The sequence below is a fragment of the Peromyscus californicus genome, unplaced genomic scaffold (assembly GCF_007827085.1).
Source record: "Peromyscus californicus insignis strain IS unplaced genomic scaffold, ASM782708v3 Scaffold_12__1_contigs__length_115047231, whole genome shotgun sequence".
Classification (NCBI taxonomy): domain Eukaryota; kingdom Metazoa; phylum Chordata; class Mammalia; order Rodentia; family Cricetidae; genus Peromyscus; species Peromyscus californicus.
This window is the reverse complement of record NW_026294413.1, coordinates 53,270,458-53,297,599: the sequence shown is the minus strand read 5'-3', so window position 1 is coordinate 53,297,599 and position 27,142 is coordinate 53,270,458. Positions and strand designations below refer to the sequence as shown.

The 27,142-nt window shown below is 50.8% G+C and overlaps 2 protein-coding genes across 4 annotated transcripts; both read right to left on the bottom strand.

The window, feature by feature from the left end:
- Positions 1-5,329: 5,329 nt before the first annotated feature.
- Fgf17 (fibroblast growth factor 17) lies at positions 5,330-11,859 on the bottom strand. Its single transcript, XM_052732806.1, has 5 exons — positions 11,341-11,859; positions 11,144-11,180; positions 8,131-8,308; positions 7,768-7,874; positions 5,330-6,329 (listed from the first exon to the last, which is right to left on the bottom strand). The coding sequence occupies exons 1-5, from the start codon at positions 11,373-11,375 to the stop codon at positions 6,036-6,038; spliced, it is 651 nt and encodes a 216-aa protein (XP_052588766.1). The 5' UTR covers positions 11,376-11,859; the 3' UTR covers positions 5,330-6,035.
- Positions 11,860-16,312: 4,453 nt separating this feature from the next.
- Positions 16,313-25,200, bottom strand: Npm2 (nucleophosmin/nucleoplasmin 2). Of its 3 annotated transcripts, XM_052732799.1 has the most exons (9): positions 24,564-25,200; positions 24,076-24,213; positions 23,874-23,959; positions 23,660-23,782; positions 20,720-20,813; positions 19,482-19,660; positions 19,252-19,289; positions 16,665-16,698; positions 16,313-16,583 (listed from the first exon to the last, which is right to left on the bottom strand). In XM_052732799.1, the coding sequence occupies exons 2-9, from the start codon at positions 24,131-24,133 to the stop codon at positions 16,521-16,523; spliced, it is 675 nt and encodes a 224-aa protein (XP_052588759.1). In that variant the 5' UTR covers positions 24,134-24,213; positions 24,564-25,200; the 3' UTR covers positions 16,313-16,520. The 3 variants fall into 3 exon arrangements, with proteins under 3 accessions (XP_052588759.1, XP_052588758.1, XP_052588760.1); XM_052732798.1 differs by having other exon boundaries at positions 24,076-25,200; XM_052732800.1 differs by having other exon boundaries at positions 16,313-16,565; positions 24,076-25,200.
- Positions 25,201-27,142: the final 1,942 nt, after the last annotated feature.

Here is a 27,142-nt window from a genome sequence, read left to right as displayed (position 1 = left end):
GGAAGGAGACAAAGACCCAGGCAGATGAAGAAAAGGAGGAGGAAGGCCAAAAGCAGCCATTTTAGGATGGGTGTGGTATCACATGTCTACAATCCCAATACTTGGGAGGCTGAGATAGAAGGATGCTGTGAATTTGAGGCCAACACAGGCTACATATGTATTTTTTATATTTTTATACATATATATGAAAGAAACAAATAATTATAAAGTGACTCTTTAGCTGGGCAATGCCTTTAATACCAACACTCCAGAGGCAGAGGCAGGTGGATCTCTGAGTTCAAGGCCAGCCTGGTCTATAGAGTGAGTTCCGGGACAGCCAGGGCTACACAGAGAACCTCTGTCTCAAACAACAACAACAACAACAAAAGTGACTCTTTCTCAGCAGAGACTGGAAGCCTTCCTGCTGGAATCTGGACTCTCAGCGTCTGAGACCTCAGAGCCTCAGCAGCACGGATGCTGCCACCAGACCGCCGAACCTATCACTCCCTTCCCAAAGCCATTCACAGTCTCTTCCTTGCCACAGCGCCAAAACCGGCCTTCATACTCTGACCGAACATTCTAGCTAATTTTCCATGTAAGCTCTCGGCTCCAACCACACTGGACCTGGGCAAGGGAGGGGGCCTGGTGCTGAGGCCTGCAGACAGCAAGGACCCAGGATGCAGGACTCAACTGGATGACAAGTGAGAATGTTTTCACAGCCTGCCCGCTCGCTGCCTGGCATATCTCTAGAGCTTAGTACATTTTAGTTCCTTATTTCCAAAACTTGTGTCCTTTTGAGACTCTGTGGCCCAGCCTCATGGGTACAGAGGTTCTTCTTAAGCTTCCGGGTTAGTGTTACAGACAGACACGAGAACGGTCTCAGATTTATTCCCAAAACTTTTTATCTACTCTTTTGGGATATTTTTCTTTTTCTTAAAAAAAAAAAAAAAAAAAAAAAGACTCTCATTATATAAGTAGCCCAGGCTGGCCTTAAACTTGAAATCTTCATGCCTCAACTCCCTGGTTCCCACGTGATAGGATTACAGGCTTGTGCTACCACACCTGGATGCCTTTTTATCTTCATTTTAAGAAGGAGAGAGAATTCCAAAAAGATTCCAATGAAAGAACCATGCTTTCATGGGTTAATCCCTCCAATTAAAATTCAAGTGCCCCGAAAGCTCCATCTTCTCCAACATTTTAATTAACTGGAGGATCTGCACAGTGTTTCAGTACCGAAGGGAGGAAATGAATAGTTACTTAATTCAAAGTGACTGCTCAGGACCCCCTTCTTCCCCAGTACACCTGAGGATTCTGGCTTCCCATCCTGCCTGTGTTGTGAGGAACAGACAGCACAGTGCTGGGGAGCAGCCAGACGTGGGCACACTAGTGGCAAACCTTTCAGAACTGAGAGGTGGGAACAGGATTGTGGTGCCTCACACCTGGGATCCTAGCACCTGAGAGGTTGAGTCAGGACGGCTGCTCCAGGTTTGAAGTCAGCCTGGGCGACATAGGAAGTTCTAGATCGATGTGCACTGTAGAGTAACCCTGTCTCATGGGACTGTGTGTGTGTGTGTGTGTGTGCATTTGTATAGAGAGTGACAAGAGGAAGACAGCAGATCAATGTCAACCTCTGGTCTCTTATACTTACCACACACATATCACACACACACACACACACACACACACACACACACACACACAAATGCACACACACCCATACACACACAAATTATTAAAGAGAAGGGGCTGGAAAGATGGCTGAGCATTTCAGAGCACTTTCTGTTCCTTTGGAGGACCCAAGTTCAGTTCCCAGCACCCATCTCAAGTGACCTACAACTGCCCACGACTCTAGCTTCAGATATCTCCCACTTCTGTTCTTGGAAGGCACCAGGCACATATGTGGTACACAGACGTACATGCAGACAAAACACCCATACACATAAAATCAAAACAGATTTTTATTTAAAAAACAAGACAAAAACAGCCGGGCAGTGGTGGCGCACACCTTTAGTCCCAGCACTAGATCAGCCAGGCGGATCTCTGTGAGTTCAAGGCCAGCCTGGGCTACAGAGTGAGATCCAGGACAGGCACCAAAACTACACAGAGAAACCCTGTCTCGAAAAACAAAAAACAAAAACAAACAAACAAACAAAAAAAACCAAACAAAACCAAACCAAACAACCAAACAAACAAAAACCCAGGACCAGAGATGGCTCCGCAGGTAAAGACACTTGCTGTGCAAGCCCGGTGATGTGATGGCTGGAACCCACAGAAAGGCGGAAGGAGAGAGCTCACGCCAGGAATGCTGTGGCAAGTGTGTTCACACACATACCATACCGTGCACGCACACGCAGTAATAAAAAAAAAAAAATAAGCGAAACAGAAGGGGGTGTGCTTGGTGAGTGTTGTGCCGTAGTTTGATCTTATTCTAACAATAAAGCCTGCTTTGAGTCAGAGGGCGGACCACTAGCGGACCAAAATTAACCATAGAGGTTTTGGAGGACCGAGGATGGAGAGGAGTATCTGACTCCCAATTTTTTTATTGATAAAGAATAATTAGGTAAACGCATAAGGCAAGTGTTCTTGTTTTGCTAGTGTCTGGAAGGGCTCCACATGGAGGCTGGACAGGAGGTTTGAAAACCATGTTAGTGATGGCCCTCACAGACCTGTGTTTTGGCAAGTAGGCGGATGCACAGAAGTTGACAGGCAGAGACTTCATTCATACAGAACCTAGAGAGCCCTGCCAAAGCAGTTGTATGCAAGGGGTGCCCATGGCTTCCAAGGTGACGATACTCAGCGGGGAACCCATAGAAGGACTTAGAGGGTTTGTTTTTTTTCCAATTTATTTATTTTTATTTTATGGGCACTGCTGTTTTGCCTGAATGTTTGTCTGTGTGAGAGTGTCAGATCTTGGAGTTACAGGCAGGTGTGAGCTGCCATCCATGTAGGTGCTGGGAATTGAACCTGGGACCTCTGGAAGAGCAGTCAGTGCTCTTAACCGCTGAGCCATCTCTCCAGCCCCCCTTAAAGAGGAACAAGGCAGTGAAGCCAGGGAGGATAGCCTACTATGAGCAAAGCTGAGGACTGGAGCCAAGACTCTGGCTTGGTAACTGGGAGGCCACTGGCCACTGGCATCCAAGGGACATCATTGGACAATGTGACTTAAGATCAAACCAGCCGTGTGGTATCTGAAGTGAAGGGCCATCGTTCCCGACTTCCTTGCACCAGCTCCTTTGGAGTTTAGAGGACAGAATGGTGAAGGGAAAAGACAGAGCAAAAGATTGATGTGGAGTTATTCTTAGAGTATGGTAATACCACATCACACAGGATTTGAGTCTGGTCCCTGCGGTTCCCCTGCACCTTCTCTCCTTGGATGGGTTCATCTTGTCCCCTATTACAAGAAGCTATTGTCAAGAGTCTGCTTAGATCCTTCAGATACCAGAAGCAGCCAGGGCTGCTGAAGTCTCTATGTGGATCTGAAATCCACTGAGAAGTCCCTTTCTTACTACAAAACCCCTTATAACCCCTCTAAAGTGTCGTTACCAGAGACAAATTCCTTTTAACCCACTCCTTTCATTCATTTATTTATTTTTGACAGGGTCTCTTGTAGTCCAGGCAAGAACTCTTAATCTTCTCATCTTAGCTTCTCGAGGGCTAGGATGACAGGGGAATGCCACCATGCTTGGTTCTGGCTCCTTCACCGCAACATTTTCCTATTAAACTTGTCCAGAAGACTCTGGGATGTGAGAAGCTACGTAGGGTAGGGAGCCTGCCGGCTAGGCAGAGGCACCAAGAGGTGTGGTGAGGAGTGGGTTTTGAGTCCAACCGGGGAATCAGATGGACTGAAGGTTCTCTGAGATGCCCCTGGCTTCTGGTTTAGTCCTGCCCTCCAAAGCTGTCCTTTACTCTTTGGCATGCTCTGTCCTTGCCTGCCAGGCCTCACCTCAAAAAGCAAGAAAGGAAACAGTGAGAGCTTTCTGGAGCTGGCCCCGAGAGAGGCTTGTCTGTGCTGGGGAGGTCAAAGAGGGAGGGCGGGGCCGAGAAAGGCCTGAGAAGAAAGCCGAGGCCAGACAAAGGGCCCAGTCCACCTTTGAAGCTGCCTCTAACCCAAGAGGAAGGGTGGGGGGTGGGCCAAGGCCCGGCTGGAGAGGCAGTCTAGAGTCTTAAAGAATGTCTCAAATTCCTGCCATAATCAGAGGGATCAGAGCCCCCTCCTTCTCAAAGTCCTCCCAGCCCCCCAAAGTCCCAATACTCCACACCTTGGGGGCCCCAACTCTTTGTCCTCAAGTAATTGCTGGGTGTTGCCCCAGTTTTAAAGTCCCATTGAACTCACCAGTTATCAGCTGCAGCCCCAGACCACCCGCCCTACACACACCCCAGAAAACTACCCCCAGCGCGTCCGGCGGTCTTCACTGGGATTAAGGCTCTTTGTGATAGGGGGACAGAAAAAAAGCAACCTGGTGAAAAGCAATTATGGCGAGCTGGAGGGAGAATGTCAATCCTAGGCCCGCGGGACCTCCCTCTTGGCTGTTGTCGGCTCCACCTTCTAAATGGCCCAGGGTTGGGGGGTCAGGCCCTGTTCCAGCTCTGAGCTGGTTCTGTCTGCCGCAGCCCACCTCTGGTTCAGACTAAACCAGCGCCCCGGCCCTACAACTTCTGTTCTGGACTTTTTGAAAATAATTCTTGGGAGAAGTGGGAAGAAGGTTAGCTTTCATTCTTTTTCATCTCTCTTCATAATCCTCCGCCCCAACGTTTTCCTAAGAGGGGGAAACTGAGGCCGAAGTTTCCAGGAGCAGGAAGGAGGACTGAGAGGAGGGTCCCAGACACAATAACCTCCCCCTTGACAAGATTAAAAGCGGACGCACCGTAGGAAAGGCGGTTTTACGGCTCCCACCCCCAGGCACACCTGGAAGCTCTGGGAAAGCCCACCCCAGAAGCTCGGTGGGGGCTGGGCGCCCTCCCCCTCCATTCCCAGCCTGCGGCCGCCTCTAATTGAGGCTTGCCCTCAGGTGTGGCCCCCGCCTCCGCCCCCAGTGGGGACCGGGGAGAACAAGGGGACACATTCTCGACCCACCCGCTTCCGCTCGTCCCAGACCTCCTCCCCCCTCCCAGCCCTGCTCACCGGAAAAAAGCAATCTTGCTCCCCGCGAGGTGACTTCTGGCGTCCCCGGGCCGCGCTCCTGCCACCACCCCCCTCCCCCGGGCCTGGGCCCCACAGGGCGCCTGTCCCCCGCCAGCCGGCCGCTCAGGGCCGCGCCTAGGGGTTGGGTTTTCTTCTCTCCTACAGGTAGCAGGGACGCGTCGCGTGAGCCTGGACATCGGAGCCCGCGGAGGGAGGGGCCGCCAGTCCCCCGGGCCTGGGCCAGCCTCGGCCTCCCCCGCACGGCACAGCGGGACGCGCTGGCTGCTGCACCTGTGTCCCCGGCGCCCAGCATCCCCAGCTAGCATCTGACCTCTCGGTGCCGCCAGCCCCAGACACTTTGCAGCTGAGTTCTGTGCTCTGATTGCCCACTTTTCTTCAGCGGACCCGGTTGCAGGAAAATGGTTTTATTCTGGGGCATGGGGTGGGGAGGCAGGCCTGGGGCGAGAAATAGGAAGAGTGGCTGGTTTTTGTTTCTCTCTGTGTCTCTGGAAACAAAACCAAGAGTCCCTTCCTACTGTCTGGTCAGGAGTTTGGATATTTGGTTCAAACTGAGAGAGAGGCTGGGAGCGAAATTTGGGAACGGTTCTGCAAGGCCTGAAATCTGCTGACCTGCCCACTTGTTTCAGGCAGACCCTGGGAGGGGCGTTTTAGGTCAGGGAGACCCTACTTCTTTCCCCAGGATCTACCCCTGGCCTCAAAAGAGCCTGTTCCAGAGTGTGGTGCCCACCCTGGGGTACATAAGTACTGTTGTTTTTTTCCCAGCTGGGGATTAGATGCTTCATGCCCTTTGGGTCCTTTTGGGGTCTGGCTCCCCACCTTCCACCCCAGCCCCCATCTTTGGATGAGTTAGAGAAGAGAGAGAGAAGGCTGCTGAGGGGCATCTACCCGGCATTGCTCACTATGGCCTCCCTGACTACGTTTGGGGCTGGGGCCTCCGAGTACGCTTGGTTCTGCGGGTGGGGGCCGAGCCCACAAACTCGAACTGCTTCTGCCTCTCGGCATGGTTGGGGAAAGGCAGCTGGCCCTGGTAGAGGCGCTTGATGAAGTGGGCCTCTCGCTGGTTCTGGCGGCTTCGGGAGGCCTGGCGCGGCCGGCCCTGCCGAGTGAAAGCCATGAACCAGCCCTCATGCCGGGCGTTCTGGAAGGCTGTGTAGTTATTCTCCAGTACGATCTCGGTGAACACGCAGTCTTTGCTCTTCCCACTCGGCTATGGAAGAAAGGAGCAGAGGAGGGGAATTTGTCCACTCACCCTGGCTGAGTTGTCTGCCTTTGGGCCTTTCTGCAGGACCCAAGTAGGAGCAAGGAGTCATTTGTGCCCAAGCAGCTGTCTAGTGAGATGGGCACCTTGGTTAGGGAGGCAGCAGTGAGCAGTGCACACCGGCTGTGCTTGGAGTCAGCGGTGGACTTAAATCATTCAGCATTTGTATCCCTTGAGGAAGCCTCGAGAAAGCACTGAATTCAGTTTCCCCAAATGTAGGGTCAAGATCAGGGTAGAAAGAAATTCAGTGCTGGGGGTGGGGGGCATGGACATGGCTCCTGAGAATTCTATGCTCTCTGGGTGAAAGCTGTCACAGGGTGGAGAGAGGGATCAGAAAGAGCCAGCCGGACACTTGACCCCACATGCCTTGCTTTCTTACAGGTGAGAAGTGCGAGGGTACTCGGTGAGCACCAGTCAGAGCTGGAAGTCCGGACAGGGAATTCTAAAAGGAGTGCAGTGCTCGGTACCCACAGTGCTTTGAGGCTTCACCAGTTAGTGCTTAGTATGCATCTTGCTAGTCACTGTCCATGAACCCCACTGAACTCAGAAGAACTTCTACCATACATGAATGCCCCAACTTGCAACCCTGATCACGTTTTAGCCCTCCACATGGGCTGCCACACCAACACATCCCAGGCAGTATCCTGTAGTGGATAGATTCTTCCTGACCGCTGCTGGAGAAATAGTCCTTATATCAGCACCAGATTCCTGTGGACCATCTGTCACTTCAGCAGGCCAGGAGCCACAAGGACTCCTTTAAATAGCGACTGGGAGGGGGAGAAGTGGGGGGGGGGGGCTAGAGAGATGGCTCAGTGGTTAAGATCACTGGTTGCTTTTCCAGAGGACCAACGTTTTGATTCCCAGTACCCACACGGAGGCTGAAAGATGTAACTCCAGTTCTCAGGGATCAGACACTCTCTTCTGGGTTCTACAAGCCTGTGGTGGTACAGACACACTTGTAGGCAAAACACCCATACACATATGAGAAAAAGAAATATTTTAAAAAATTAATAGAGATCCGGAGCGATGGTTCAGTGGGTATGAGCACTGGCTGCTCTAGCAGAGGACCTGGGTTCAGATCCCAGCACCCACACGGCAGCTCACAATCATCTGTAACTCCATTTCCAGGGGCTCTGATCCCTTCTGACCTCCACAGGCATCAGGCACACATGTGGTACACAGACATACATGCAGGTTATATACTCATACACATAAAGTAAAAACAAATCTTTAGAAAAGGAAAAGAATTAAATGAATATTGGGAGGTGGGGGTGGTTGTCAAGCAAAGACCTCCCCCTGTCACCCAAGAGCCCCCGCTTTAACCTTGCCTGCCCTTATTCTAGTAGAGAAGACACATCCGTCTGCTGCCCTGTGTCCCAGGCCTCACCTTCCCAATCAGTTTGCCCTTCTTGTTCATGCAGATATACTTCTCGCTCTCCGCCCCCTTGATGCGGACCCGGCTGCCAAACGTATCCGTCTCCACGATGAGCTTGGCTATGATGAGGGAAAAGAAGAAAGACCTTTGTCTATCGGCTACTGGCTCAGGGATGTGCAAGAGGTCTCCCCCCCCCCCTCCAAGCAGTCTGTTTCTCAAAGTCAGGCCAAAGGGATGGTGTACTATCAGGCTTGCAGGACCAAGGGGCTTCCTCTACCCACCATACCTCAAATCCCCTAACCTAGGAGCTGGGAAGAAACCTGGAGGCCAGGCTGGGCAGGATCCAAGTGGTCTGGGGCAAGGGTCAGGTCTTACCGAACTTGTTGCCATCCTCAGCGGTGGCGGAGATGCGACGCCCGGTGACTTGCACGTGCTTGCCACTCGTCCGGCTGTACAGCTGGTACTCACGGATTTGCCGCCTGCTCAGCTGGTCAGTCATGGCGCCCTGGTCCCTCACGTACTGGTTAAAATTAGGAGACGGGTGATTCTCCCCCTTTGCGGTTACCAAGGGAAAAATAGTGTCAATTTGCTTTGGGTGACACCACCATTGGTCCATCTGGGGAGAGGGGTAGGAGGTGAGTGAAGTGGGGCTGGCTGGGTACCCTGCAGTGTAGGGTGCAAGGTGAAGACTGCCTGTGTCCATGATCTTCCCAGGATGCTGCATGAACCAGTTGTGACTTTTGGGGACTTGTGGCTGTCAGTCTTGGGAAACACAGTGAGACAGCATACATCTGCAGTAACAAGTTGCTAGAAGAGACCTTCAAGGTTGTGTGTCCTGTCTCTGTGTTCTGTTGCATGGGACACACAACTTGTAGCCAGGACTCCTTGCTCTTTCTCAGGGGTGTTGGTTCCATTAATCAGGACCCCTAGATGCTCCCACCCCACCCCACTAGCCTTGAAAGGTCCCAACTCCAGCACACCTGCACAGAGCAGATGTGTTACTGACTTAACCACTGGAGGGCATTTGGGGGTCTCTTAGGTCCTTATCCATAGTGTCCTGGAGATCAGAGAGAGAGAGAGAAGAGAGAGAGAGAGAGAGACAGAGAGACAGAGAGAGAGAGAGAGACAGAGAGAGACAGAGACAGAGAAGAGAGAGAGAGAGAGAGAGAGAGAGAGAGAGAGAGAGAGAGAGAGAGAGAGACTTCCCTAGTGTATGGGGGTAGACGTAGCAGTAGAAGGTGGTACCAGTGGCTGCTTTTGTGGTTCCCCTGCCAGCCTGGGCAGTTACCTAGGTATTTAGTGGCCTGCCTCCTTGGGTGGCGAAAGGAGCCATTTCCACCGTATATCAAGCCTGTCCAGTACCATATCTCCACAATGGGGCTCACCTTATCCAGCCTTACCTGAGTAGGACAGAAACATTACTCACTGTCCCTGTCTCCTCCAAGGTGCCCTTTAGGGTGACAGTTGCCAGCTGCTGGAGATAGCCTCATCTCAGCATGAAGGGCTGGTGTGGGGACAGCCCTTCCCTGTTCCTAATGCTCAATTCCACCTATAATTATCTCAGGCCCGATCCACGACAGAGCGAGGCCCCAGCTCAGCATGCATTAGAGGCCACTCTCTCTTAGATAGAGGGGTGGGACATACCAGTGTGGTGGTGGTGGTGAAACCTTAATGTCAAGGCCAAGGTATAACCTGATCAGAGTTGACCCCTTCCAATTCTTTCCATTCCCGGCACCAGTTCCTAAAGGTCAAGGGTTGCCAGGACTCCGGGAGATTAAGAACATCTTAGGGACCCTACCATGCATCCCACCCTAGAGAAACTTGAGGCCAGCGTCTGTGGTTTGGAATATGTGACTTCACCCTCCCAGGCCTCCCTGCCAGGGGTGGGTTCCTGTCTATCTCAGCCTTAGCCTCCTGGCCCAGGTTCAGGATGTCCGCCCCACTTGGCGGGCAGCCTTCTCCTGGCAGTCGCTTCCAGGTCAGGGGCAGATAGCAGCCCCCCACCCCCAAGCCCCCTCCTCTCCTTGTCCCCCTTCAAGCCTTTCACAAAAGTAGCCCACGCCCCTCCCCCACCCCCCCACAGCCCACAGCCCACAAGTCCCTCTCCCCACAGGACCTTGCCTGTTCCTTTCATGTTCCCGCTGTGGGGGGACCTCCCCTCCCCACCACGGGAGACAGCTGCTTGTCAAACAGCCCCTCAAGCATGGCTGTGGTTCAGTCTGTTGCCCCCCCCCCTCCCAGGGGGGGGTGAGGGGGCACTTCAAGGGGAAAGACAGCCTTGCCACCTTCCCTCAGTCCTGAATGGGGCCTCAGCCAGGCCATAAACGCCCAGGCCAAGCGGCACCATTGTGCTAATTCCCTTTCCAGAACAGGTTGGGACCCACCCCCAGACCCCTCCCTGCCAGGCTGGGGGCTTTCTTCTTACTCTCCCCTAGATGTGTGAAGCAAAAGGCCTGGAACCGGCCAGAGCAAAAAAGGGGGGGGGGAGGAAAAAGGAGGGTGTTGTCTCTCTCCCACCCCCCCCCCACTGCTTCAAAGGCAGCCCCTTCCCACTCCAGAGAAAAGGCATTTACCTTAAAAAAAAAAAAGTCCCCAGTGGATGGGAAGAGAAACAGGCCTCTGGCCTGGGAAAGCCAGGCCATCTCTCCCCGGAGCGGTTCTGGACCAGTGCATTTTAATAGCTGCATTTTTATGGGGGATCACAAAAAAGGGTCTGCGCCTCGCCTCGAGCTGGGGGCTTGGGGGTGGGTGGGTGGGAGGTGTGTGTGTGGGGGAGTGTGGAGAGGTAAACACCCGAGTTCCATCCCAAACAAACCTTTAGGCTTGACCTAGGAACTCTATATAGGTAATGGGTCTCCCTATCCAGTTGGATACTCCAGCTGTGCCCGAGTCCCTGGCCACCTATGGTCCAAGCATGTTGGGAAGAGCAGATGGTGGGTGAATGGACCGAATAAGTGGTTTCGAATCCAAACCCTCCAGGTTACCGGCAGGCACAAACCTCACCTGAGCAGCCGCCTCCCCTGGCTTCTAACCGCTCCGGGGCTCTAGTCCTCAAGTGTAAACACAATGCCCTTAACCATCCAGAAGCCCATCACAAAGGATGGAGAGAGTAGAGACCAACAGAAAGCCAGCAGGGTGGTTAGTAGGGCCCCAGAGGCAAACCTCAGTCTGTCTGCCTTCCTGCTTCAGCCTGCCCTCCAACCCATCTTCCAAACTGATGATTCTCCAAACCTCAACACTTGTTGGGTAGGGAGAGGCTGGTCCTGCCTCCCCTCCTTTGAGGTGAGGTGGGAAGGGTGCGTGCGTGCGCGCGCGCGCGTGTGTGTGTGTGTGTGTGTGTGTGTGTGTGTGTGTGTGTGTAAGGGGGGGGCTAGGTAGGGGTGCCTACCTGCGTTTGACAGCAGAGAATCAATAGCTGCAGGCACCTGTTTGGGGAGACAAGGCAGTTCCAGGTGTGGGCACCCCCGGGCACGCCCGTCCCCCACCTTTGTCTTGCCCCACCTGCCCGACGGTAGTCCCAGGGAGGTATAATATTCCTGGGGCTGGAAATGGCAAAAGAACTCCAGTCGCAGGCAGCACACTTACAGAGTAAGGTTAGGCAGCAGGCGGGCGGCTCCCATCGCCGGAGAGACTTCTTGGGGCGGTTGCCCCTCTGCCCCCCAAACTCAGGAGCGGATGTGGGCAGACCCCTGGGGCAGAGTCCCAGAGAAGCCAAGGTCTCTCGGAGCCACAGGTTTTCGGGGATGAAAGGAGACGGAGGGAAAAGAGGAAGCTAGCCGAGGGGGGATGCGGGAGGGGGACGTAATTGGGAGACTGAGGTGCGAGGTGTCCACCTTCCGGGCCAGTGAGGCTGCGAAGCCGGAGCTGGTCCGATTGGCGTACTCGCACCCTTGGGCTGCCAACCTCGGGCGGGGGTCCCCGGGCGCAAAGGATGGAGCTACGGGAGTGTCCTCTATCAGGAGGCTGGTCCCTGCGATCTCTTCTGATTTATTCCTGACCCGCACGGACCTGCCGGCCTCGGTGAAGTGCAGGGCGTGGGGCAGGCACAGGGAGGGAGGCGCCTTGCCCTCCCCCCTCTCAGGGTCAGCTGCTCCCGCCCTCAGGTTTGATGCCCCAACCTCATCTCCTTAAGAATGAGCTGCAGGTACCGAGCTGGGGCTGGGGTCTCGAGTTCTGGCTCGGGGTGGGAATTCCCAGAAGCAGCCTTAAAAGGAGGAGCCTCCCTCCAGGGAGCAGGGGTGGGCTTGGCTTGAGAGGCTGCTGGCTCGGCTTCTCTGCTGTCACCCCTTGCCACCAGGAAGGAGGGGTAAGGCTACGAATCGTGGGTGCAACAGGTTGGGGCCAGAGGTGGGGAGTCAGGTGTAGCTAGGGGTTTTGGAAGGATCTTAATGGTCACGAAAACTGGTCTGAGACGGAGACCTCAAGGAGAGTGGGAGTCCCTTTTGCCTGGACCTCCATGTGCAGTTTTATGGAAAAAATGGGACAGCCATTGGAGTATTGGAGGACCAAATGAGAGGATAGTGAACCAGCGTGGAAATCCCTAAGATGTCTGGGCCTTCTTTTGGGCTTGAGACCCAGCCTTAGCCTCCCAGGTCCCTTCCACCAGCGTCCCCTAGCAGTTGGGATGCAGTGCCCAACAGCATGGCACATGACCCCTAGCCCCACGTAGCTGGGTACCCAAGCCAGCTATTAACTGCAGTTTGCTGATAGGAAACAGGCACACGGGGAAGTAATTTGCTCAGAATAAGGCAGCTGGTGATTGAAGGAGCCACATTTCCAGAATCTAGGCTCTTTATGTTCCCTGGAGTTGTGACCTCACTCCCCAGGGTCTAGCCTGCCATTGGCTTTATTATTACTGTAGGGCTCAAGAGACCATACTGAGTTTTCTTTTCTTTTCTTTCTTTCTTTTCTTTTTTTTTTTTCTGAGACAGGGTTTTATTATGCAGCATCAACTGGCCTGAAATTCACTGTGTAGACGAGGCTTGCCTCCAATTCAGACACCCACCTGCCTCCATCTCCCTAGCGTTGTGATTAAAGGTGTGCGCCATGGAACTGGACGGGTTTAGCTGGATTGGAATGGGACAGACGGCTGAGGTTCTGAAAGTTGGTGGCTAGTCCTCTCTTTACAGAAAAGTTAGCGGGTGATGAACTGGAAGGAGGAGCGATGTGGGGCGAACGATGCGTCTGAATGAGCTCTGGCTCCCTGGAGTTCACCGAGCAGCACGGAGGTGGGTTTATTTGCCGCCGCCGTTTAAAGAGCTGACTGGGAAGGTGACACTCTCCCCTCCAGCTTCCTTCTCACCTCTCCGAGTTCCAGCAATCCACAAAGTGGTCTGCCATTCTGCAACCTCCCCCCCCCCCCCCCCCCCCCCCCCCCCGCACACACACACACAAGCAAGCTAGCAGTATCCCTTCCCCTGTTCCCCAACCACGGGCTCAGCCTGGGTCTAAAGCAGCGGCCTTTAGAGCTCCACCTTCTCTTCTGCAGACTCAAAATGCCTCTGCAGGGGGCCTGGGAGTGAATTGGAAGAGGTGTTTGAGAAGGTGGGAATTACCAGGGGGCGTTGAGGGATTTGGAATCAAATTTAAAGAAAGTTAGAATTGGGGACTGGCTGGGATGTAGCTCAGTTGGTGGAAGGCTGGCCTAACATTCATGAAGTTTTGGGTCCCATCCTCAGCACTGCTTAAACCAGGTGTCGTTGAAGCCTGTAATCCCAGTACTCCAGAGGCTGAAAGCAGCGGGGGGGATCAGTTCAAGGTCATCATCAACCTTGGCTACAAAGCAAGTCTGAGGCCAGCATGGGATATGAAACCATATCTTTAAAAAAAAAAAGGGGGGGGTGGGGTGGGGTGGGGAACTGGAGTGATGGCTCAGTGGTTAAGAGCACAGAGGACCCAGGTTCAATTCCCAGCACCCACATGGCAGCTAACAACTGTCTGTAACTCTAAGATCTGACACCCTCATACATGCATACACCAATGCACATAAAATAAAGATAAATAAATTGTTAAAAAAAAATAGGCAGAGCTGGGCAGTGGCAGTGCATGCCTTTAATCCCAGCACTCTTGAGGCAGAGGCAGGCAGAGCTCTGAGTTTGAGGCCAGAGCAAATTCCAGGACCGCCAGGACTACACAGAGAAATCCTGTTAAAACTAGAAGGTAAATGATACTCCATGTCTAACAGCAAGTTACCTCATGGCTGGGCCAAGGGGCCAAGGACTGGTGCCCAGCACGGTACAGTGCAGCAACACAGTTTGATGTTCCTGGAAGCAGCTCCGGCCCACTCACCTCTCAGCCCTGTTGGACACACCTCTGCCTCCCACCCTGCAACGTTTCCACCTTCCACATTTTTGTGATCTTTGGAGACTCACTCCAGTCTCTGCCTGCTTCAGGGAAACTTGCCCCCCCCCCCCTCCATTAGACTCATATGACCTCGCTAGCTCCCAGGCAGGGTATATATATATTTTAAACAGTAAAATAGTTTCTCTGTAGAAAATAGTATAAATGATAACATTTCCCAATAAACCCTTTTTAAGCCAAATGATAGCTGAATTCCACATATAAATATTGATTAGATTCTGGGACACAGAAGAAACCTATCTTAATCTGTTCAGAGAGTTACGTCTTACTTAAGTTGTATATGTAAGATTTCTATTCATCTTCCCCTTCACTGTTTGATTTACGGCAGACATTTTTCTATAGGCTCATCCATAATCTAAAAAGATTTTAGCCTTCCCTCCTGAAAGTATGGCCAGCATTTTCTTTCATCAGCTTGATACAGTACAAATTCTTATCCTAATAGTGAAATGTTTCACTAAAGCTCCAGGCAGGGTGTTTAAAGGCCACTCCACCTGAATTCAATCCCAGGCATCAGGTGGGCTCGCAGGTAAGAGGGCTCAGGTACATGGAGGAGACAGCTAGAGACGTGGAATTCAATGGTGATCGTGTCGGCTGGACGCAGAAGACAGGCATGGGCCATCAATACCTAGTGCCTTGAGCTCATTCTCCCCGGAGGCAGAACTGCTCAAGGCTTCTGAGCCTGCGCACCTGTTTCCTGTCACTGGGGACAGGGCCTGTTGCCACTCACTGGCTGGCCCCCTTAGTGCAGCCTAAGTCTCCATGGTAACAGATACCAGCAGTGAAATTTGGTCTTGAGGCTCGGCCAGAGTCTGGTACCAGAGGGATATGGGGCAGCCTGCTTTATGTGAGGAATCTTTGACTCCCTGCCCCTCGTTACCTGGCACTTTCAGGCCCAGCTTTCAGGTTTGCTCTTACTGTCTTGGGGGAGGCAGTGGCCAGCCACAAGTGGGAGGCAGCCTGGAGAGTGGGGGATGGGAACTGGGTTCTGGAGCTTACCTCCAGCCCTTGCTGTGTGACTCGAAAAGTTCATTTCTTCGGTGGTGGCGCACGCCTTTCATCCCAGCACTCGGGAGGCAGAGGCAGGCGGATCTCTGTGAGTTCGAGGCCAGCCTGATCTACAGAGCAAGAGCCAGGACAGTCGGGGTTGTTACACAAAAACCCTGTCTCGGAAAAACCAACCCCTCACCACCCCCACCCCCACCCCCACCCCCGCCTAAAAAAAAAAAAGTTCATTTATCTGGCTCCAGGTTCTCTTTTAGAAAAAGGAAATGGCTGCTACTATGTCAGTTGAGACAAAGGACTCATGCTGCCAAGGAGGGGAAGGGGGACTCAGTTTACCTAACCTCTGGCAGACTTTCTCCCTGAGGGAGTGAGCTGGGGGGAGGGAGGGTTTGTGAACATTTATGGGGGGGCATTGAGCGGTGCTAAGCAGTGTGAGAGGTGGCTACCAACATTCTAGTTAATCTCCACCCCTTAGTGCCAAGTCCAACATCTCCAGTTGGGGCTGTCTCACACCCGTGCCCTACAGCCCAGCTGCAGTAAGCACAGCCCATCGGTAGACCTGCCTCAGGCCTCAGCCTAGGCATCCTAGCCATCGATAAGTTCCCCTCACACAGACGACTGCACCCTAGCCCCTGCCTTCAGCTTGCAAGATTTCCTGCATGCTGGCAGGAAGTCCTCCCATCAGAGGTCAAAAGCTAAGGCGCTGAGGCCAGGCTCTCTAGCTCCCCCTTCGGCTCCCTGACTTAGGTGCAGGCTCTGCTTTGGTTTTCTCATTTAAGAAGGGAAGCTGACATCACCCACCACTTGCCCCTTTAACCATGACAACCACTCCTGGTGTCATATGAGTCTTAGTCTCAACTGTAGTAGCCTAGGATATCCCCCATTGGGTGTCCCATTGGTGACAACTGCCTGAGAAGAGCAGAGAAATGGAACAGAGTTTGGGCCTGGGCCAGGCCCTTCCTGGTAGCAAAAGCTGGTTGGGTCCTAGAGTTCTGTCCTTGTAAACCTCATCTGCCTCAGCTCATTGATGACAGAGCTGAGGCCAGATGCCTAGGCCTCCACTCAACCCTGGGGTGGAAACCTAGCAAGAGAAACATGGGGCCAGTTTCTTGCTGGCGGTTGCCCTCTGCTGGGCACATGAGTTAGCGCAGCCGCAAGGAGACCCACCCAGGGAAGAGGCTGAGGGAGGTTCTGATCATGCAAATTTTATTGTGGCTTAGGCTGGTTTGTGGGGGTTCTTCTCCAAGGGCTTCTTGAAACTGAAGGTCTGGGTTGTAGGGCTCCCGTGTGGCCTCCACAACACTTTATTACGTTTAGATTCAGGTGGAGGGGCTGGACAGCTGCACCAGAGCAGAGCTGGTAGACATCCTCTGGTGGACACAGGAGAGACCAAGGTGAGCTCCTCATTTCTTGAGTGCAGACTTCTTAGGTCTGAGTGTAGCTTTCCCCTGTGGAGACAAGGGGCCCTGAAGGTTTCCCCTTCTTCCTCCCCTCCCTCCCACCCTGGCAGCCTTCCCCAGGGCCAGCCCCAGCTTTTCACTGCTCACCCTCTTCCTGGGACTCTTGTCCTGAGGGCTGGGCCTGGAGAGGAATAGGGACAGAGTGGGCAGGAGAGAGTGTGGCTTTATGACATAGCTGAGCCCTCCCAATAGCTGCGTGCAGGAGCAGAGCTGGGCAGTTCATCTAGACAGAGGGGCTGGCCCCTCGACCTGGTCGCCCCTGCTGTTCTGCCCCTCTTGGTTTTATTAGTTTGTTTGCAGTGCTGGGGATTGAACTTAAGTCTTGATGCATCTGAAGGAAACACTCCACCACTGAGCTATTCCCAGCCCACGTTTGAGTCTCATTTTTTGTGGTGTTGGGGAAGGGAACAGACTTGGTTTCTAGCATGGTAGGCAAGTCCTTTGCCACTGCGCTCAGCTTCAGCTTTGCTTATTCCTTTTTTATTCCCTTTTTTGGGGGGGGGGTGTCTGTGTAGTTTTGGTGCCTGTCCTGGATCTCACTCTGTAGACCAGGCTGGCCTCGAACTCACAGAGATCTGCCTGGCTCTGCCTCCCGAGTACTGGGATTAAAGGCATGCGCCGCCACCACCCGGCCTTATTCTGTCTCTTTAAGAGTGTATTTTCTTTAGACTTCTATTGGTTTTCTTTCAAGTACAAAAAAAAAAAAAAGAAAGAAAGAAAGAAAATGCTTTTTTTGCCTGGCAGTGGTGGTGGGTGGTGCATGTTTTTTTTTTTTTTTTTTTTTTTTTGAGACATACATGCCTTTAATCCCAGCACTGGGGAGGCAGAGGCAGATCTAGTCTACAGAGCAAGTTTCAGGACAGCCAGGGCTACACACAGAGAGAAACCCTGTCATAAAAAACAAAACCTGTTTTCCTAATAGGAGGGAGATAGGGATAAAAGGGTGGGAATATGGAGGGTATCGGCTCAATGGGGGTAGAGGTTCAATAGACAATATATACTTAAATATTTTTTCATTGTTTTTTGTTTGAGACAGGGTCTATCATGTAGCCCTGGATGTCCTGGAACTCACTATGTAGAAGACCAGGCTGGCTTAGAACTCAGAGAGCCACCTGCCTCTGCTTCCTGAGTGCTGGGATTAAAGGCATGTGTCACCTTAAAATATTTTTTCTTTTTCTTTCTTTTCTTCCTTCCAATTGTGGGACAGGCAGATTGAGGGTTTTTTGGTTAGGCTGTGTTGTACAGGATCTTGGTACAGTTAAGAAGCTTGTTGACACGATCGATGTGTTCATCTCTTGGGGTGGGGGATGCTGAAGAGATGTGTCCTCGGAATTACAAACCAGAGAGACTCCAGAACTCCCAGTGAATCTGAATCATGCTTGGGATGTTTGTCACATGAGTGGATTGTTGCTGCTCTGCCATTGCTGGCTTTAATCCTGAGCACAAGCCCAGTCTTGCTTTGGAACTCCGTGCCTACATAGGCAGAGAGGGAAAGGGTCTCCACCTTCCTTTTAATTTTCTCAAAATTTGCCATCATTGCAACCAATCTACCATTTCCCTCTTTAAACCACTCCAATATCGTGTCTAGACAAACCCCAGGTACACTGATCTTCACGTGCACCGGACCGTCCGTCCCTGTGGCGACGGCTGTTTAGGGGACTCAGCAGTCGCTCCAGTTGGCGGAGGTTTGGACTGGATTAAGTTTGAGTTTCTGGTTAGCAGAGGCTTCCACAGCCTTGAGAACCGTAAGGCTTTGCCTCGGTGCATTCTCACGTGGAGGGTCTCTAGTCTTGGGGGGTTTCTTTCTGGTACTCATTGTTCTGTGTGCTGAGACTAGTGTTTTATTTCATTTGGTCCAGATGAATAAGCTGTCACTTAAACACATTTTAACAAGAGCTGATATAATACATTTTTTCACAATAAAAGCAATGTTAACCTCACTGCACATAATTTAGCAAACACATGAGAATTACTTATGTTTTTCATTATTTTCCAGTGTTAATCTTTTGCATCACTTTAGCCAAGCTGTTGCTAAAATACAAGACATGAAATGAACATGAGTCCATGCCCTGTTCTCTTAATTCTATCCTTTTGGTTGTTAACATGCTTCCAAAGTCTACATATGTTCCATTTACTTTGCACCATGGAGAAGGAAAAAAAAAAAGGGACACTGTTTGGTCAACTCTTATTGGCAGACATTTTGAGTGCCACTGTTTCCAGGACTGTTGGGCAAGGCCAGAGTGAGTTTGCGTGTAGATCTTGAACTGTTTTTTTTTTTTTTTAATTTGAGGAAGGGAGGAATTACCTCAGGTAGTCAGGTCAGAAGGATAGTTCATGCTTTTCAAGGACTGTGCCAATCTCCAGAGCTGTTGAATCTACATGTGTGCATGTATGTAAACACATTGCCTGTATCCGCTTCCCAGGACTGTTTCAGTTCCTAGGGAGTTGAAGCAGGAGGATCACACGTCCACAGCCTGCCAGGGCTATACAGCGAGTTTAAGGCCAGCCTGGGCAACTTACTGATATCCTGTCTCAAACAAAACAAAACACCTCAACCAGGCCAAACACAGAGTTTGGCGCTGTAACTCAGTGGTACCCTGTTTGCTTAACATGCCAGAAGCCTCGACTTCAATCCTTGGTTGTGGCCATAGTGGGAATTAAGGGTGGGAATTACCTTACTGCCTCCTCCTCTTCTTTTTCTACCTTTTTTTTCTGGGAACAAAAACCAAGTGTTATTTGGAGAGTTAACCCCAAGACCCAGAACCAGAACACATTCTTGAATACTGAGCAGTCCCAACTGTGACATGCAGAACTTTAGTAGTGATAGCCTTGGCTGGTCCCAAATACCCAACCTGGGAGGCCCAGCTCAGGTCCTGGTGCCTCATATCATTCCTTTTCCCCAACCTTAGCCGCGCTCATCTGCTTCTGGGGGGCCACCCTTTTGACTTGTTTGATAGGTGTCTCTTCTAGTGATATATCCACATCTTCATCTTCATCTTCCTCCTCTTCCTCCTCCTCTTCCTCCTCCTCCTCACCATCTTCCTCATCTTCCTCATCATCTTCCCAGGGTATGTCTGAAGTCTCTGTAATGGAATGGGAAGTAGGCAGGAACAGGGCAGGGTGGAGGAAAACCGGAACATCTGAGCTACAGGGTTAATGCCTATTTCCTCCCCACCAACCCTTTCTGTTTGAAGTTTATCCCCAGACAAGCACTGGGGTGGAGAGGGTTCACCTTCTGCAGCAAGCCATATCCTTTCTGTCCCTTCCTCCAACATAGGGGCCATGGGGAAGCAAGGGACAGGAAATCTCCATGCACGCTAGGGAAAGGAGGGCAGGCAGGAGGAGAATATGTGTTGAGAATTGGCTGGGACAAGGCTGAAGCTAAACGAGCAGGGGAGGGAGATGTAGATGGTGGGGTTACAGTATGGCTTGGCCTTCTAAGGTTCATGTACTAGAAACTTGGTCCCCAGTGTGCCATGCTGAGGTGGAGGAACCTGTTCAGAGGTCTGATGTGAGGTAGATTTTTTTGTTTTGTTTTGTTTTTTGTTTTGTTTTTGAGACAAGCTCTGTTTGTAGCCCTGGCTGTCCTGGAACTCACTCTGTAGACCAGGCTGGCCTCAAACTCACAGAGATCCACCTGCCTCTGCCTACCGAGTGCTGGGATTAAAGGCATGCGCCACCATCATCAGTCTGTGAGGTGGATCTTAAAGGTGACAATACGGCAAGCTGCCTAAGTTGTGACCCATGTTATCACTCTGGCTTCATACTTACTAGTAAGCCCATCTTTGAAATGCTTCCAAATACTAGTTATAGTTAAGAGCTGCTCTTTCTGGAGAGAGGGTCTTGCTATGTAGCACAGACTGGCCTTGAGCTGAGATTACAGGCTGTGCCACCATGCCCAGCAAGAGTCTTGGAAGACCCTGTTTACCCTACAATATCCTCTGACGCTGAAACAAGGGCCACACCACTCTCATGACACAGCTGAGGCCTGAGGCCTACAGAAGACATGGAAAGGCAAGGGAAGAGTTAGGGCTACAGCCTCAACACAGCCTTCCAGTTCAGGCTACTAGCAGCCATTTGTAAAAAAAAAAAAAAGCCAAGAATCTCTTGAGGCCTCAGCTACCTAGGACACATCAACTTACCATAACATTCATGGCCACAGAGGAACACAGGTCCTGAGCCAGCCCGGAGCCGGAAAGTCACTGGAGGACAAAGCTCCATACCTGTCATTGTGGCCTGTGGTGGGAAGGGACATCAGAGCAATGTAGAAGACACAGGTAACTCAGCCTGGCCCCTGGTAGGGGCTGGTCACACAATGCTGTCATCCCAGCGTTGAGGAGGCAGGAGGATTTTAAGTTCCAGCCAGTCTGGATGACAGGAGTGAGACCATCTCAAAACAAAACAACCCCAAACACACAAATAACCCTCTTCCCAACATGACCACATATTGGGAATAAATCTCTTTTCTGAAGTCAGAGTGGTGCACACCTGTATCCCAACACTTGGGAGGAGGGACCGCCAGGAGGACCACTGAGAGTCTGAGGCCAGTTTGGGCTACACAGACTTGGTCTCAAGGAACAACAAGAACAAGAAAACAAGAAGCAAACGAAAGCCGGGCGGTGGTGGCGCACGCCTTTAATCCCAGCACTCGGGAGGCAGAGCCAGGCGGATCTCTGTGAGTTCGAGGCCAGCCTGGGCTACCAAGTGAGTCCCAGGAAAGGCGCAAAACTACACAGAGAAACCCTGTCTCAAAAAACCAAAAAAAAAAAAAAAAAAAGAAGCAAACGAAAGAAAGGGAGACCATGCCAACTTGTGGGATGGTTCAGTGAGTGAAGGCACTTGCTGAGCAGGCCTGGCAGCCAGAGATCAGTCCCTGAACTCACAGAAGGCTTGAGGAGAGAACCTACTCCACAAAGCTGTTCTGACTGCCACATGAGTGCTGTGGCAAGCCTGTTCACACACTCCCCACCCCCAGGAATCCTTAAGTAAAGAAAGAAGTCAGGCTGGGCTTGGGAGGTAGAGGCAGGTGGATCTCTGTGATTTTGAGGCCAGCCTGGTCTACAGATCGAGATCCAGGACAACCAGGGCCACACACAGTGAAACCCTGTCTCAAAAACCAGAAGTGATGCCAACGTATTAAAGTGAATTGCAAGTTCACATGATCAAATAAGGAACCCAAAGGGCTCAAATGTTCTTCTACCAACATAATGGTATGTTAATGGAATGATGGAGGAAGAACCTGGGATCAGGGGAGTCAAAACATTTGAGGGGCTGGAAAGAAGGGTTGGCTATTAAGAGCACTGGCTGCTCTTCGAGAGAAGCTGAGTTCAAGTTTCAGCAGCTGCACAGTGTTTCACAGTCACCTGCAACTCTAGTTTCAAGGCCCTCCCCTGGCCTCTGTGGGAACCAGGTATGAATGTGCAGACATATGCAGGTAGAACACTCACGCATGTAAAATAAAACTAAGTCAAAATCTTTTTTTTTTTTTTTTTTTTTTTTTTTTTTTTTTTTTTTTGGTTTTTCGAGACAGGGTTTCTCTGTGTAGCTTTGCGCCTTTCCTGGAACTCACTTGGTAGTCCAGGCTGGCCTCGAACTCACAGAGATCCGCCTGGCTCTGCCTCCCGAGTGCTGGGATTAAAGGCGTGCGCCACCACCGCCCGGCCAGTCAAAATCTTTTTAAAAAAGCATTTGAGGGCTAGAGAGATGGCTCAGTGGATAAGAGCACTGGCTATTCTTACAGAGGTCCTGAGTTCGATTCCCAGCAACCACATGGTGGCTCCCAACCATCCGTAATAAGAACTGGCGCCCTCTTCTGGCATGCAGGCAGAACACTGTATACATAATAAATAAATCTTAAAAAAAAAAAAAAGAAAAAGCATTTGACGACATTTAACTCCCTATTCCTGAATAAAAATAAAAACCTTAAAGCATGGGAGGACTAGATGGGGGTTTCATTCCTTTGGTGAACTGGTGTCTGCCAATCACTTCATGGAGAGCCATCTTACATTAAGGAAGAGGAAAGATCAACTGTTCACATTTATCTAATTACAGTTCCCAATCACTCTGGAGTTTTGACTTTACAGCGATGCAGAAGTTAAACTTGTTTAGTAGGAAACACACCCGAATTCTGAACTTCGATCTTTTCCTAGGCCTGTCTAGCCAGGGCCATGACAACGAGCACCATGATGCTCTCCCCACCCTGCTTTCTCAAAGGCGAACGAATGATGCTTCCACAGCAAGGCATGGCGCTGGACTAGGATTCTCCGTGGGATAAGCATAGTAAAAGCATTTCCCAATTACAACATTTTCAACTCACGAGCTCAGTTTTAAGTCAGGCAGAATTTGTATTATACCAAAAGTCCTGGAGCAACGCAGTGAGGCTACAGGAAGAGGGAAAAGGGCCCAGTGTGATAGCATACACCTATCATCCCAGCACCAAGGAGGGTGAGGCAGGGACATTACAGGTTTAGGGCTATCCTGTGATACAATATGAGACCCTGTCTCAAACAAACAAGGGCAGGAGAGATGGTTCAGCAGGTAAAAGCACTCGCTGTCCTGAGTTCGATTCCTGGAACCTACAACAGGAGAGACAACTTCTTGAAAGTTGTCCTCTGATCTCCACGTATGCTATGGCACATGTGCCTAAACACACACACACACACACACACACACACACACACACACACACACACACACTCCCCATCCCCAATGCATTTTTAAAAACCTCCGAACTACAAACCTATTATTATTCACAAACAATGATAAACTGTGGACAGTATGAGATACCAGAAGGAAGAGAATTTCTAGACACATAACCCAAATATAAGCTACCAACAATGTCTTGGTGGCTAGTAGTAAATGGCTTGAACACGACACTGTTGGAGAGGATATTTGGCTCGTTCATGTTTGCAAGGCTCTGGGGAGCAGGAATTGGGATGGGTCCCCACTGTGGCCAGGGCCATCCTGCCTTTCTAGCATGGCTATAAGCCCAGGGCATGAAGGCACCTACATTTACGTCCAGGCCCATTGGAGGATGAAGCTAGGCAGTGATCGCTTCCTTGGGCCTAAAGGAAGAGACTCACCATAGGCAGGACGGAGGCCCTCAGCGAGGCAATGGTGACTGGTAATTTTCTGTCTTCCTGGTTGGCTGAGGGCAGGACTTCAACACGATTCACCTCCTCTTTGGCTTTCTCCCCTAAGCAGACCTGAGGAGGGTGATGGGAAAAAGCTGTTACCTGTTGAGGCCAGAGAGGCACGCTTGTTCCAGCCTTCTTCCCCTGTTTGGGAGGCACCTACCGTGCTGAGCAACAGTCTACAGCTGTCCTTCTTTTCCCCTTGGGGTCTAAAGGTGCAAGTCAGCCTTTCGTGATTGAGTTCACCGCCTGCATAGAGAAGATGGCAGTGTGGGGCTGGGGGGCTCATGGGTTCCCCCCACGTTAGGGGCACAGCACCCCAGCAAGCCCATTCCACTTTTGCTGGGGACAGCCTTAGCCCTTACCCCAGAGTATGAGCTTTGCTGTGTTTTCTGTCCCACTGCTGATGCTCTGGCGACTCATGCTGCTTTGCTGAGGGGCTTTGTGGTGGTAAGGTAGGGTCTTGGGTCCCTGGTTTGGAGCTCAGCTGTTATCACTGCCTCCTGAGTAATGTAAGGAAGACTTACTTGAGGCCTGGGGAATTGTGGCTGTAGTAATAGCCATTGAAAACTCCTGGAGGCCAAGGCCAAGTCATTCCCTGCCTCCCCCCTCCCCTGCAACAGATCAGAGCATCCCTAGACCTGAGACAGAAACACTCAAAACAGCAGAGGAGAGATAGGTGATTTTGTGTAACCCAAGTTTGGAAGCTTGCTGAGATGACCTGACTGCCCTTGGGGCCCCTCCCAGAATCCCAGTGTGGAGAGGGAGGAGACACCAGGGTATGTGCTCGGTTGGTTCCACGTCCCACTCACACCCTGCTCAGGCTTACTGTGGGGCCAGCCGTGAGTCTTACCTCCAACTGCAGGTTCTCATTTGGCTTCAGAACTTCACCCAAGGGCCAGCTTCCCACACCAGGCTTAAGAAGCCTGGGGAAGAGGAGGGGAGGGGAGGTACCCAATTAGCCTTAAAGAAGTAGCCCTTCTTCCTTCCTTCCTCTCCTCCTGCCTGGAATCACCTGGCACTTGACTGCTGAGCATCACCGCCACTGTTTCCCATTGAGCAGGTCTAGGTGGGGCCAAGAGAATTTGCATTTCCTACCAGTTTCCAGGTGAAGCTGCTGCTGTTGGCCCAGAAAGAAGCCCTACTGGAGAACCACTGTTCCCAGCCAGTGGGGACTTACCACAAGAGAGGGTGTCTTTGCTACTTAGAGATGCTTTGCCATCTGGCAGGAAGCACCGGTAATGACTGTGGCATTTTCAAAGTGCCTGTCCAGTTATTAAAGTTGAGTTATTTGAGATTATTTTCTTATTAAGTTATAGAGGTTCTTTATATATACTGGGTATTTGTCTTGTGTCAAATATATGTATTCCAAAGATTTTTTTCACTCCAAATTTTGTATTGTCTCTTTCCTTTCTTTCTCCCCCCTCTCTCTTTCTCTCTCTCCTTCCTTCCTTCCTTCCTTTCCGAGACAAGGTCTTGTTATGTAGCAAGGCTGTTCTTTTTTTTTTTTTTTTTTTTTGGTTTTTCGAGACAGGGTTTCTCTGTGTAGCTTTGCGCCTTTTCCTGGAACTCACTTGGTAGTCCAGGCTGGCCTTGAACTCACAGAGATCCGCCTGGCTCTGCCTCCCGAGTGCTGGGATTAAAGGCGTGCGCCACCACCGCCCGGCCAGCAAGGCTGTTCTTGAACCCAAGGTTCTTTTGCCTTTTCCTCCCAAGTGTTGGGATTATAGGTGGGCACCACCACACCTGACTCTGATTTTAGCTTTGACTCTTAGGTGTATGATATATTTTGAGTTCACTTTTCTGCGATGGTGTTGTGATTGCTAAAGAAACTCCCTTTTATGCTAGGCACACATCCTGGTGCCCACTAGCTGTTTGTCTCTGACTCCAGTTCCTGGACGATAAGTTCCCAGGAACCCTGACTTAGTCACCCCCATGCAAAAATATACAACCCTGGCCCGGCCTGGTGGTGCATGCCTTTGATCCCAGCCAGCACTCGGGAGGCAGAGGCAGGTGGATCTCTGTGAGTTCAAGGCCAGCCTGGTCTACAGAGCCAGTTCCAGGATGGCCAGGGTAACACAGAGAAACCCTGTCTCCAACAAAACAAAACAACATGACTGCTTTTTGGCTTCTGTAATCTGCTTCTGTAGGCATTCAAGGACTAGTTTGAGGTCACCTGATCTTGACAGAGCAGAACAGCTCTTGCCTTGCTTGCATAGATGTTCAAAGTCTTCTGTGGTTTTCACCTCTAAAAAACGCTCCCCTCACCCCTCTTTCACGAAGCAATCTCAACGTTGGCTCAGAGACTGTTGTCCTGCTAGCCGCTTTAATAAATTTAACTAATTATAATCCAGATTGATTTCTCAAGGTATCATGAACTCCATAACAGTATCTCATGTTGCAAAGGAGGGCCTTGAACTTGTGAGCATCTGTCTCTGCTTCCTGAGGACATGGGATTCCAGGCATGTGCTATTACATCAGTTGGAGTTCATTTTAATTTATGTAGTAGGAAAAGTTCAATGTTGATCCTCCACTTCCTGCCTTCCCCTCAAATGCATATCCAGTTCCTCGAACACCAATTCTGAAGAAGACTATCCTCTCCTGGTACACTGACCTTGGCATCTTCATTGTCAAGTGGTCTTTCTGGACTGTCTTCTGTTTCATTGGGCTGCTTGTCTGCCTTCGAGCTAGAGCCACACGGGCTTGATAGCAGATCTCGAGATCAGGTAACATGAGTGACCCAGCCAGTTTTTTTATTTTAAAAAATATTTTAAGGCTGAGGGTATAGTTTAGTGGTAGAGCACTTGGCTATTATGTGAAAGGCCCTTGGCTCCATCCTGAGCACCAAAAGAAAAGATTTTAGGGGCTGGAGAGGTGGCTCAGTCAGTGGTTAAGAGCACTTGCTGCTACTGCAGAAGACCCAAAGGGTGGTTCACAACCATCTGTACCTCCAGTTTCAGAAATCTGAAGACCTCTTCTGACCTCCCAGGCAAGTATGTTGTGCACACATGTATGTACAGGCAAAACACTCACACACATAAAATAAATCTAAAAAAGCTAAAAGCAAGACTTTTAACTATTTCAGGTTCTTTGCACTTTCATGGATACTTAATCAACACAGCAGTTTCTACAAAAAGGCCTTTTGAAATTTCTATTGAACAAAGTACTTACATGAAAATAACTTTATGTAGCTGGATGAAGCGGAGCACATCTTTAATCCCAGCACTCAGGAGGCAGAGGCAGGCAGATCTCTGAGTTTGAGGCCAGCCAAGTTTATCGAGTGAAAGTCCAGGGCAGTCAGAGTTATACAGCAAGACCCTGACTCAAAAACAAAACAAAATAGTCTTTATGCAACCCATCACTATATACAATGAATACACACCAATAAAAATGTAAAGCACTTACTGAAAAAATTTCAGATTTTATTGAACA

What these genes read in the sequence shown, in the direction of transcription:
- Npm2 (XM_052732798.1), bottom strand. Translation starts at nt 24,133, where the DNA reads ATGAGTCGCCAGAGCATCAGCAGTGGGACAGAAAACACAGCAAAGCTC. An exon ending in AGCAAAGCTCATACTCTGGG is followed by an intron (nt 23,960 to 24,075) that starts GTAAGGGCTAAG and finishes TTCTCTATGCAG; the next exon opens with GCGGTGAACTCAATCACGAA. An exon ending in AGCAGATGAGCGCGGCTAAG is followed by an intron (nt 19,290 to 19,481) that starts GTTGGGGAAAAG and finishes TTTTGTTCCCAG; the next exon opens with AAAAAAAAGGTAGAAAAAGA.
- Fgf17 (XM_052732806.1), bottom strand. Translation starts at nt 11,375, where the DNA reads ATGGGAGCCGCCCGCCTGCTGCCTAACCTTACTCT. An exon ending in TTCTCTGCTGTCAAACGCAG is followed by an intron (nt 8,309 to 11,143) that starts GTAGGCACCCCT and finishes GTAACCGCAAAG; the next exon opens with GGGGAGAATCACCCGTCTCC. An exon ending in TGAGGATGGCAACAAGTTCG is followed by an intron (nt 7,875 to 8,130) that starts GTAAGACCTGAC and finishes CCCTCATCATAG; the next exon opens with CCAAGCTCATCGTGGAGACG.